This window comes from Phalacrocorax carbo, chromosome 7 (genome assembly GCF_963921805.1).
Source record: "Phalacrocorax carbo chromosome 7, bPhaCar2.1, whole genome shotgun sequence".
Classification (NCBI taxonomy): domain Eukaryota; kingdom Metazoa; phylum Chordata; class Aves; order Suliformes; family Phalacrocoracidae; genus Phalacrocorax; species Phalacrocorax carbo.
The window spans coordinates 11,694,266-11,707,529 of record NC_087519.1 but is presented as its reverse complement, the minus strand read 5'-3'; the positions used below and the strand labels follow the sequence as shown (position 1 = coordinate 11,707,529).

Below are 13,264 nucleotides of genomic sequence, written 5' to 3'. Positions count from 1 at the left end.
ATGGTCTGTACAGCCTGAACTGTATCAGCACGAACAATGGGTTATTAATGACAATAGAAAAATCAAGTTTGTTCCTTAACAAATGGAAGTCTTAGGACAAAATAGAGATCTTCTAGGAAGCCTAGCAGATCCGCTGACTGGTTTATGCTATTTTTGTGCTGTACCCTCTTGCTTTGCTTGGTCTGTTTGTGACAATTGCAATGTTGGTAGATCAAGGCATGAAAAGTTTGTTTGGCATAAAGAAAGTAATTGGAAATGGTCCTGATGATAGACTGGAATTTCCTTTTAGTCAGCTGACTCTTTGAATCCAGATGGTTCAAGGAAAACTGCCACTGAAATTCATGTGCATAAAGAAAAGAATAAAACTGACAGTGATGGAGATCTATTGTATCCTGATATATCTGTAATAATCTCTAAAATAAAACTAGCAAGTGGTATCCACTAAAAAGAAGAGAACTAGCTGATAGATATGAAATGATTAGTGCTTATTGCTACACTCCAGGATCTTGCAGAATCACAAGAGAGCAAGCAGTTTTAATAATATTAAACAATAGAACTACTGTGCCATATTTAAGTCTCCCAGAGTGCCATGCAGCTCAACTGTTAAAGTGCAGGCAGCAAGAATTTCCCTCTGGGCTAGAAGAATGTAGTATTTGTACTGAAGTGTCTGCTCAAGTAGGGGGATGGAAAGTCAGCTATAGCCTGCCTGCAAAATGAATACACCTGAGGCAGCAGTAGGCAAATGAGAAGTTCCTTTTCAGTTAGACAATGATGTTGGTAAAGCTGAGGCTGGATTTGTTTGGAGTGATGCAAACCCCAACATATTTAACGCTCTGGGTTTGAATGTGTTTTGGCTGATGACCTGAAAGACTCAAAGACCAAATTCTTCCTCTGTCTTCTTGGCTAGCCTTTACATCTGGCTAGAGGTTTTTTCTGCCAGCAGATGAGAGAGGATAGCACACTAGGACTTTCACACTGACACTGGCATATGAGGAGTTAATTGGTCCCCAGAGCTTGGTTATAGCTGTCCCAGCTAGCGGAGTAGCCAGACTTGTGTCAGGTGAGGGGAAAAGCAGAGAGGAAGTAGGTGTCTCAGGCTTCTGGGAATTGCTAGACACACTGTTTTTATGTGGCTGCCTTTAAAGCGTTTTGTGAGATAGAGTGTGACTGTTCCTCATTGCAAAGGGGAAAACAGAATAGTCTCTGAGTTGTTGGGAGTATGGGGGAATAGCTGCACTCAGAGAGGTGTAATATCCACACATACATGCCATTCAGCTGCCTGCAAGGTAACGTCTCACAAAGGACACAAACGTATCACAACCCTTGTTTGCAAGTAACCCCAGAATACTAAGGATGCCTGAATTTGGAGGACATTTGCTCTGAAGTGCAGGGTATTCTAGCTGAGCCTTGAATTTTGTCAAAAACAAATAAAACATGGAATTAGGTGCTGGTGTCTTAAAGATTACCCTTTCTTTCATCTGAAGTAATTAAGTTTCTGCATGTTGCACGTTCTATTCCTGTTACCCTTAAGCTGGACTCTCCAAAAAGATAAATGCTTCAAAATTACATTTGACTTTGAACAGCTGAAAATGTTCATATTACTTTTTTTTTTTTTTGCATTGATAAAGGCATCCATTTCTGCAACCTATGTATAGAAAACCATTATTATAGGGTTTAAAAAATTCTTCTAAAGTACAAGCCAGATCATTTAAGCCACTGTTTTTCTCTTAGTGCAGGATATAACTACAAATGCTTTACAGCATGCCCTCACCACACAGAAATATTTGGCTATGGTTTAGTGAGCAGCCCAGGGATCCAATGTGGGGAGAGCTCACAGCCTCCAGACAAAGATCTGTGCATATGTGGCCTTAATGGAGAAGTTCTTGAAAAACTTTCAGTCAGAAAGTGGGGACCTTAATGAAGACCCCTGTGAGCCATCTCAAATCTTAAGATGGTGAAGGCCTAGAGCATTTTAAACTCAGTGCTTACTGGTCATAAAAGCATTTGGCAAAATTATGACCATGGGGCACAGACCAGTGTTAAGGGTATTCACGTCTCCAGGGTTGTTGTGGAGCATATGATTCACATTTTTTCCTCTTCTAAACAGACAAATAGATGAAATGTCAAGCCCTGTGTGCTTGTGCATAGCATACAGGTCTATAAGGGGTCTCTGAATCAGGTAGGTACTGCAACAACTACAACTTGGTATATTTGAATAGCTTTTGATGTGAGGTCTGTTTTCCATTTGCCTTTGTTCTCTTTGGACAGAAAAAGTCAGTGTGGATTAATGAGTAGATGGCTTTCTTTTTCTGACTTGTCTGTAATTTATTCTGTCCCTTTTGATGTGTGGCTCATTGAGAATGAGGGCTCTTGTGGAAGTACGTAGTATGAGATTTGCATAGTCACTTTGCTGGAGTTGCATCTCCTTACCTTAGAAACCTATGATAACACTGCAGCTACTGATTCATAATGTAAATTGTGTTTGAATGATCACAAACTATAGTTTTGAATTTCAGAAATCAGTGGGTGTTTTCCAGATATCAGCTGTTATCAGATGGTCCCAATATTACCAGTGTGTGCTGCTGTCAGTTGGCCAGGAAGCAGGGGGACCTGACGCTGTGCTGGAGGATGCTGGGGCTCAGCACAAGGTGTGCCGAGACCGGCTCTCTTCCCTGGTGCCTCAGTTCCTCTCAATGTAAAAATAGAAACAGCAACCCTTTCCTCCCTCCACAAGTTTTGAGATTTGTGTAATAGTGCTCTAGGCATGCTAAGTGATAATGACATTTATTTTATCACTTAAATATCCTATCAAGAGCTAAAAAATTCCCCCAAATTGTTACCATATTCTGTGTAAAAATTCTGACCTTTAACAATGGCAGGGAATGATGACTGCCTTTTTGTCCTGTCGTTGTACAGTGTTACCACAGTGGGCTACTCATCTGGGCCAGAGGCCACCCAGGTCTTACCGCATTATGAATAATAATAAAAGTCTCTTTGGGACAGCATCGTTAATTATTCCCAAGAAAATGGAATAATTCACTTTTGCTAATGCCATCATTATATGGCATTATATATATATATATATAAGCATATCATGCTTACAGCTTGATAACTGAAGTTTCCTGTAATGAATAAGGGGAGAATGTATAAACAGTACAAAATGGGAGTTCTCAGTTGTGTCTGAAGTGTGCTAGAAGGCAACGAGCCCAATTTCACAACAGTATTACTGCAGTTTTGTTCTAATTTAGGTTTACTTATTGCAGCAGAATAACACTGAAGAAATGCAGTGGGGAATTAGGCCCAGAATACAAACAAGCATATATAATAATGGTTGGCATGTGTGGCAAGCCCAACACACAGCAAGAATCAGCAGGTTCCTCCTCAGGCCCAGGAGAGGCCTGGTGAAACTAGGATAGCCACAGTGTTCAGTGCTGTGTCCTGGCACACCAGAGATGCAGTCCCCATCCCAGCTGGGTGCAGAAATCTTCTGGGTAGCTTCCTCAGGACCTGGGTTAACCTGAAACTTGCCTCCAGGCGGAGGAGTGGAAGAGGGGCTAGATTTTAGGAGCAGTGAAGGTGATGTCGGGAACTCGGGAATAAGAGAGTGGGTCTCATGGCTGACAGGGCCAGCAGCCTGACTAGAGAGCTCTGGCAACTCATTATGCTCAATAAAGCTCTTCTTCTCACAAAAACTGCAAGCTATCCAAATTCTGTGTTGCTAATGATGTGAATCAGAGGCCAGAGTTTGGCTCTCAAGAGCTCATTTATATAAAACTGATTCACAACTGATACTAAAATTTAAGAAATGGATTAAGAAAACAGAAGATATGTTGCCCCATCACTTACACTGCCTGTTGTATCATTACACGGCAGCGTGGCAGATAATTCTTCTAGGAATCAATTTAAAACAGAAAATAGATAAAAGGAAAAAGATACTGGAACAGAACCTCAGGTGATCTTCAGACCTTGTAATATAGATCTAAACCTGTATTGTTTTGGTGACAGAGGTGCATCAGTGGGAACTCAATTTATATTAACTTGAATGCTAGCTTTATCAAAGAAAATTGCACTGAGTCAGAATGCTACATTATGTAAATTACCGAGTCTGTGACATTTGTCTGTATCTTTTATGAAAAAAAATAGAAAAAAATATCAAGGGCTGGAATTAACAGGTTTCGTCTAGGTTGAGCAGCAGTTTTGGTGAATTTTAATTGCCTTTCAGAACTCTTGTCTTCCTATTTTAGCGAAGAACAAACTGACTACATACTGCTTAGAGTCTTTGAGAGCTGGGCTTACCTTTGTCCTTGAATCTGTCAAGCAATGGCAGAAACCCTGGACGCTTTTTTCCCTCTTATTCTTTATTCCAACTGTTGTGGCCTCCAAACAACAAAAGTAGCTGCATGGGGCCAGACTCCCACTTCATTTACACTGAAGTAAATCCAGTATATTCTCTTGTATTTAGTGGGATTACTCTGAATTTTCACTGTTGCTACCAGGTTGGAATTCAGGCCATGGACTATAAAATTCATTTTATGCTCTGAACAGTTGTGCCTGGTAGGAAGATCTGCTCAGCCAGCATTTTATATAACTTGTACCAATGTTAAGTTTGTAACAAAACAGTGCTGTTAAAATCTGCAAGGAAGATATGAACAGTGTTGTTAAGTGTCTAGCAGAAAGTGTGTGGAAAATAAGAAGCTAAGTCTTAAATACTCTACTTAGGTAGATTTCCACTGAGAAGGAAATAGGTAAATGACTATGGATTGGATTAGTATTCGTATATCTCAGAAAGGGATCAAGATTGTTACAAACCAGAAAAATGTGAATAGTGAAAAACTACAGCTGATCCTGAACATGGAGTCTTCCTTGCCCAGAAACGTTAGCCACACCAGGTTACAAAGCCCCTCTCTGTTCAGACAGAGGCACCATGCTGGTATGACCTGGGTGGCCTGGATCCTGGACCTTGTCATTCCAGTTTATACTGAGTGTGTTATTTCCTAGCTTTCAGCAGCCAAGAGTGTTTGGCTAAGGTTTCTCAGATCAGGTATTATCATGTAGATTTCAAATTTCTGCCATTAATAGATCCCGAATCAGTTAAAGTTTAAGGTATGGTATAAATCTATTATTTCCTTTGAGCTTTCATTTTCTGGGGTGATAAATTTATGCTTAAAAGAACAGGTTAAGAAAAATGACGTTTTTTCCTTTGTAAAATTAATCCCTTTGGGTTTTTTTGAATTATCAAAATTCAGTTTAACAGTCCTGTAGCTCCTAGAATATCTTGATGATCAAGACTGTCAAATCTTGCTGTGATGAGTCAACTCATACTGATTTATATAGTGTACCTAGTATATGTAGAAAACTTAAGTATATATTTTAAATTTTGATAAAACACTTTTCTTTTAATGTCTTAAAATATTGATCTAAGTAAAATAATTACTTTTGCTGGCTGTAGTCCATTAGGACCAGCGATAAATTCTCATGTCTAATCATTGTAGTTATCTGTGTCATATATTAAAATGAGTCAGAGCCTTGAGGCTGAAGTCTTTATTTGAAGAGGCAGTTACTTAGTCTTAAAACTACTAACAGAAATTCTCTTCTCATCATCTGGTTTTTAAACCCAGATGTTAGCCGTATGGCAGCAGTTTCCGTCTGCAATCCATTCAGCAAAAGTTTGTGTCACTTCTTTGTTCAAGTCAGTTGCAGGAAAAATAAGCTGTCACATCTCCTCCCACAAATTCTAACCTGGAAAAGGCGAGAAGAGCAGGAGCAGAAATGCTTCCAGCTGCCCTTTAGGGAGGGATACTAGCAGGAGGCCAAGGCTGTGCATGGCAATTACATGCCCAGACGAAGAGTCATTCCTGTCATCCGCGCAGCCCCATCTGTGGCAGAAAGGAAGTGATGGAGCAGTTGTGGATTGTGGAGGAGGATTTCAGGCAAGCACTCCTGCTCCCCAGGTCACCAGCAGCTTCTTGTGCGTGGGTAGTGCTGCAGCAGCCCACAGTCCCAGCCCTGACAAGGGTCACCTTGGGCTGCATGGGGCTCTGCTTTAAAACATCCCACAAAAGCTTTATAAAAGAAGTGATTTAAGAAAATCAGCCTCCAGAAGGAATGTGTTTGTCCCTCCATAGCAGGAGTTAATGGGAGTTAATACCCAAAGGATTTTGTGGGGGTTGACTCTGCCCTTTTAGGAAGTTTGCTCTCCTCTCCAATTGGTAATGGTAAGAGAGGCATTTTGTAGAAAGCCAAGATACGAGACCTCTAGTAAATAGGAGACCTGTGGGCTGCTTTGATGTGTCCCACATGCCAACCAGGCAGTTTATCACCATAGGGAGCATGTGGATCAAGCTGGCTTTATTTCCACCCTTTATTTCTTTCTACATTTATTCATTGAGCAAGATCATTCAAAGTTTTTCTAGCTGTAGGAAGAAAAAAAAACCAACCCAGCAACCAAGAACAGACCATTCCTGTAGATTCTGTTCTGGTAAAATGTGAAGAATGACTCATAGTGAGAAGTACTTTACCAGGTTATATCAGGTCAACATTGAGTTTGTTGTACTTTAATCAGATCAGTCACAGTTGTTTGGGTCTGTCTTTTTAAAGCTTATTTGAGTTTGTATTTACCAAACATTCACTTTTATCTGGACTTTGGAAACAAAGTGTTTCTATCAGTAATTTCAGTGTTTGTAACTTAGCTGCTACAACTCGCAGATTATTTCTAGCGAGTGTGAAGCTGAACCCAGCAGTCAGTAGAAGACTTCCCCATTGACAGCTATCATATGTATGGCTAATGCCATTGCCTTAGGATGGATTTCACTTTGTGCCAGGGGCAGGCCTGGTTTGACAGGACAGAAAAGACAATGTTCAAATAAGAAAGGCAAATTTTGGGGAAAATAAGTGCTACCAGCAGTAGTTCAGCAGGTCAGAGAATGTAAAATGGCTGCAAGTGCCTGGAGTTGATTATCTGCTGTGTCTCTAAGCAGAGGGTGTAAACCCTTGCTGCTGCAGTAAACTGAGCTGCTGCCTGCAATTAAAGCTAACTAGTAGTTGCTGACATGCAGCCTGCTATTACAGGCATCTGTCACTCCCCAGACCTAGAGGAAATGAGCTGCAGCTATTGTGGAAGTTGTACTAGCACAGATGAGCCAAAAAGGTTTGTCTTTTCAAAAGCCTGAGAATTAGTTACTGTTGCAAACTATTCTAGCATTTAGATACCTTTGAGACCATGAGCCCTGGTGCCAGCCTGGACGCTTGGGATCGTTTGAGTATGGGGCTTCAATGAGAGTAGGCTAAGCTGTCTGAAATCAGCAGCAGCACCCTTTCCTACTATCTTCTTGATTTAGTCCCTGGCTCCAAGTTATAGGCTGGCCTCTAAGGTTGTCTGGCCAAGGAAGGATTTTCAAAAGACCTACATTCATAGTCAGGGTGCTCTAAGTGTCCTGGACTCAGGTCTTGCACAGTCACCTATGCTGAACTTACCTGTGAAGTTGCATCAGCGGCTCTTTGGCAAGGGACCCAGCTCTCTCACGATCAATTCCAGGAACCTACAGCTAGTTCCACCTCTCTGTCTTATACACTTTCTTACAGGTTTGTGCCTGCTTGGAAGGCTGTCACATGCATAAATCACGTCTGTCAACCTGACAATGTACTTGGGTCTTTGTTCTTCAAGTAGGAAAGAAACTTGAAGGAATAAGTAGCTAAAGTTGTGTTTGTGCAGTTACTATACATGTGAGCTTTTGCTGGGCTTGTTTTTGTTATAAGCTTGCAGCGTTAGAGGTATTTTTAAAGCTCATTTAGTTCACCAATAGTTGAGAGTTTTTGCTAATCCTTGCTGAAGCCTTGATATTTGACACAGTACTTAATCAGCATGTTACTTCTCAGTGCTACCAGCAGCACACAAAAAGTTGAAATGATTAATCAAGTTATTTGAACAGATTTCAACAGGATTAAGAATTAACTGCCGTTCACCAAAATTTTCCAGCTGAGATGCAGACTGGGGTTTTTCTTCTACTCAGGACAGCAAGTTAACATGTAACAAGACAGTTTATCTCATTTAGGCAGTCCTTGTTACTTAAGCTTAAATGGGGCATAGACCGGTGTTTTTAGTGTAGAAATGGCCCATGTTTCTGTGAGAAAAGTGGTTTTTTCAGGCTTAGTCTTTTAAATACTTTGATGACTATTCATTCAGAACTTTTTTAAAAGAAAGAAGCATCTGAAAAGCAATAACTGGCAATACTGGGCTTACCTCATTTGTTAAAATTCCCCTTGGACTGAGACTGATAGTACAAGGCTACGCTGACCATGTAGATGGGGTTTTATGTACCCCCAAATGCCAGTGAAATTCAGCTCTGGATCTGAACCTCTCCACTCAGGCCCATCTCTTGGTGAAACTAAAAACACTTGCTGCTTTATGCTGGAAGCTGGAGTGTACAAAATAGATGTTTCAAAATTTAATTTGAAGTGTGGTTATGGTCAGAGAAGTGACTGTAAAGAGGCATTTCTTACTCAATAGACATGCTTCCTCTCTGTCCTTCAGGCATTTCTGCTGATCTTACTGATTCAGGACAAGTAGTTACTACTGTCAGTGCTGCAAAACCAGTTAACACTGGTGCAAAGAGCTGGATTCCCTCCTGCTATGTGCATTATCAGAAAAAGTATTTGCTATTTTCTAGTGCAGATTTTGAATAATTGGATAATGGGCCCCAAGGGAGAATAAAGCAGATAGATTCTTCCACCTGAAGAGAGATTTTTGATCTCAAAATTAGGAAAAAATTGACTGGAGAGTATTTACTAAGCCAATCTGATCCTGAGTGACTGAGAGTAAATCTGAAACCCTTCCATGTCATTTTAATATCAGCTTTTAGAGGCCCTCTGAAATAACACAGGCAAACATTGGTTCCTGGCTTCTTTTTGCAGGCACTGTGTTGCCATTTTTCCTTGACTCATGTTTCTTGCTTATTTAATGTTTCAGTGATGATTTCCAAGTTGATAAATAAATAAAACCACACATGAGAAACTCTGAGTGCTGAGCAATGGTACAGTAAGGTCATAGAAAGAATTCTTCATGTATCTTAACACATAAAAGAATGGAGTGTCTAATTGTAAAAATATTTTTCTATGGGACATGCTGGTGATTCTTTAAAATGACTTATTGGAAAAATTCTAGGCTGCAAATTAATAAATCTGATCATAAAGTGTGGTTTTACTGTGAGAAACAACAATGTAAAAATGCCATCTGTATGCTCAACAGATCTTTTCTTTATACATATGAATCCAGAGATGTCTTCTGTTCACTGCATTGCAAAAAATAATTTTCTTCTGCTTTTTTACTCCAGTTACCTTTGAAGAGTCTATGTAACTGCAAAGACCATTGGTTGGACTCTGTTTCCTGTTTTGAATTGGGAACATTGTTATTCCCGCTTTTTAGTTTTCATTTCTGAGACAAGAGGTGAAAAATATTTAAGCACATGAAAGTGCAGTTACTCGCCTCATGGGAGTTCCCAAAGAACCTAATGGGTGTAATCCTGTGAGAGTCTCCCTCTGTATTTATGTGTTTAACTACTTTTGAAAGTCCATCCCATACCAATTGAAGAGTCATTCATGTTTAAGCTTGATTAATGATTAATCATATCAAAGAGAACCAGTTGTGATAAACAGCACTTCTGGTCATTGACCTCCATTGCTTGAAGTGACACATGAGAAGAAAGGATCTCAGCTCACTTCCTGTATCCTAAGCTAAACTGCCTGTGTTACTTGAACAGATTCTGATATGGAAATCGCTGGTGTGCAGAATGCATGACATATGACAGCATTTTTGCAGAGTTTTTCAAAGTGAAGTTGCATGCTGAATACATGCATCATCAAATACCAACATCTGAGTTCTGAAACCTTCCCTGGAAGGGCTGGGCAGGAAGGAGAGAATGCAGCAAAACTCCCTTGGAGAAATTAAATTAGTGTGTGTTTGTAGCACTCTTGGGCACCTGTTACATGTGAAATTCTAAGAGCAGAGTTATGTATTTTTGCCTTTCTCCTGGAGATCTAATGCTTTTTTGGACTTAAAAAACCCCACTTTAAACACTTCCGTGTTTTGCAGACCTGCTGGAGTGATACAGAGGATACATAAAAATAACAATCTGTCTACCAAACTTTCATGACTAATCCATTACTTTATGTTTAAAATAACAAGAAGAAAATAAGTTTAAGAATAGATTGTTGATTTCTAACTGTTTTAATGCAGCTTAGCATATAAATTTACAAAAAGCAGAACAAGAGCCTCGTGAAGAAGCAGCTTCATAACGATAGCAATATATCTGTGAGAGAGTGGTAAATAAGAAATGTCTTCTCTAACAGAGCTATTTTTTTTTCTTCCCTAGGTGTATATGTATTAATAAGATCTCTTCTTATTTCTTCTAGTCACCAGTAACAGATGTGCAGTTTGGCCCTATGAGACTTCATCAAGATCAGCTTCAGGTAATATAACAGTTCAAACTGAAGTCTTAACTTCTAAAACATCACAGACGTTAGCTTAAAAATTTATGATTGGAATTTTCTGGGTATAGAGATCTTCACAGATCATTTTCGTCAAGTGGTAATGAGCACCTAACAGATTTTTATCACGACAACCTATGTGATATCCTGAAAATCCTGCCTCTTTTCTCCAAACATCTCTCAGCTTATAAAAATAGAGCTATTTGTAGTTTGTTCTGCTATCAGTTAGCTAGTAATCAGTTTAGTCTGTGCCTTGTTCTGTATTTTACTGGTAGCCAATTCTTAACCAAAATCTCATCAAAATGATACTAATCCACATGTCCTGTCAAGACCTATTACACTGGCATTATTACTAGCATCAATCAAACTTGCAATCTCATCACAAAAGATATGAAATGAGCTTGGCAAAGTTTTTTTTCGTTGTTGTTATTTATTGTTGACTGGCATTAATTCGTCCTCCTTTTTATATCTTTATTAATAAAGGTTATATGTCGGTTGACCCCTTATTTTGTCTGGGATGGGTATGAGGTTTGCATATATGTGACTCCTTTGGACTTCCTCTGAAAATTCTCCTGTATCCCAAGGCATACTGAACCATTAATAATCCAAGAAGTTTATCAGCCAGTAATTACAAAACTCCTGAGTGAAAGTAATCTGGACCTGATAATTGGAAAATGTCTGTCTTCAAGAACTGCAGTTCAACATCTTCCTGAGCTATTGTCAGAACAGTGATATCATCGAACATCAGATCTTAGGATGGACTCATCCAGCTGTTCCCCAAGTACAAATCAGAAACATTCCTCAAATATTTCTGCCTCCTTTATTGTTATTAATGATTGTATCACCTTTGTCCAGTCATAGGCCACTCTAAAATTCTCCCAATTTATCCTTTTAATATAGCTGGCAAGTATGAGGGAAGGAGAAGTTAGACATCACATTTGTGCCAGAGTCAATCATACAACTCAGATCTGCTGACTTCCTGTGCTCTTGCTGAAAACCATTCTTCCACTTCTAAAGAGTGTTATAAATTAACTTCACTAAATATAGTCCAAAGTATGACATGTTTTTGCAAACAGTTTTGCAGGTTGCTATAAAAGGAATCTGAACTGAATGAGTGCAAAGTCCTTCATTCTTACAAAAATATGCACTACATGGAAATATTAAGATTTACTGGTAGACATTCCACCAACCTGGTCCAAAGTGTAACCAGCACTGGAATTCCTTAAACCACTCAGAAGATAAACAGCAGCAGAATGGGTGTGAGTTACACATGCTCCACATTATTGTCTGACCAAAGCATATATCTAAGTGTGGTTTGATTAAATTACTGAAAGATTGGTGTCTTGGGACAACAGACCAAGTGCTGGCTTAGCTATCCATCTTTCCCAAAAGGCTGCACATACTGAGTCATCCACAAGATCAACACTAACATAGTTACGTATACTGCTATTCTTTGTATTCTTTCAGGCAAAAGAAGTTTTCTTCTGCAAAATATTATCTTGACACAAAGCACAATCACATCAGTGAGAATCTTCCTTAGCAGAATTTATGTTTATCTTCTGTACCGTATTCAATCCTAGAATTTGAAATACATTTTAGAAGGAATTGGGCCTTATTGTACTATGAGTATGTAGGCATTGTATTGATTTTAAAAAGGCTCAGGGAGATTAATGTTATTGACAATTACACAGCGAGTTAGGGCAGAGAAAATACTGGCTCATAGATCTGACTTCCAGTTCTGGATTTTAACCATGGTAATCTCCTTCTGTGATATAAATCCCATGGGAAGCTTTGCACAGGAGTCACATGGGGACATACTCCATATACAGAGGTACTGCTTATGATTTCAGTCTTGCATGAGTTCATTTTGACCAGCCTGTCTATAGATTCCAGAAACACTGCAGACTGGGCTGCATTCAGTACTCTGGGGAACTAGAATGAGATGAAAAGGAAAGCGCATTTTTCATCATGCCATTGAAGCACCATTAAATATTAATTCATGTGAGGTGAACCGTGGCATTTTTTTCCTGGAATATGATCCTGGCAAGAAAAATAAAACCCAAGAAAACTGTTGTATGTAAGACAATTTCAGTGAAGAAAAGTAGCCTCACTGTTATTTCATGTACACTGTCTGAAATGTAGGCACCTAATCTCAACTGATTGCCTAAACTTTCTTTGTAGCTAATGATGAGAGAGCCACTTCCCAAACTTGTTCATCCCCTGTGGATATAAATGGCTCTGTCAGACTCTTTTACCCACTTGAAACACCTCTCTTTACAGACAATTATAAAAAGCAATAGTATGTAGAAAACAATTCTGTTAAAAATAATGGATTAAGCCTTGGAAGCGGCTTTAAAAACACATGTTAAGAATAGGCAAAAGTCACAGAATCTACAGTATATGTGAGATTTGTTTGTAATGATTCATTGTCTGTCTTTATCCCAGGTCCTTTTAGTGTTTGCTAAAGAAGATAACCAGAGTAATGGGTTCTGCTGGGCATGTGAGAAAGCTGGATTTCGATGTAATATTGCGAGGACACCTGAGTCGGCACTAGAATGTTTTCTTGATAAACACCATGACATTATCATTATTGACCATAGACATTCCAGATACTTTGATGCAGAAGCATTATGCAGGTAAGCACCATTTCAGTGTATTTAATGCTTAACTATATAGTTAACACATCATCAAAGTTTTTTTTTGCTTTATATGACCCTTTTATAAAACTATTGAACATTGATATGCTTTTGGACAGATGTCCACTCACAGCATCAAATAATGT

General features: G+C 39.2%; 1 protein-coding gene across 5 annotated transcripts in view; it reads left to right on the top strand.

The window, feature by feature from the left end:
* Positions 1-13,264, top strand: part of PDE8A (phosphodiesterase 8A) — a 160,670-nt gene that overhangs the window by 111,863 nt on the left and 35,543 nt on the right. For all 5 annotated transcript variants that reach the window (XM_064456317.1, XM_064456318.1, XM_064456316.1 and 2 more), the window contains exons 2-3: positions 10,408-10,464; positions 12,928-13,118. In XM_064456317.1, coding sequence (XP_064312387.1) covers positions 10,408-10,464; positions 12,928-13,118 — 248 coding nt within the window. The remainder of the gene's footprint in view (positions 1-10,407; positions 10,465-12,927; positions 13,119-13,264) is intronic.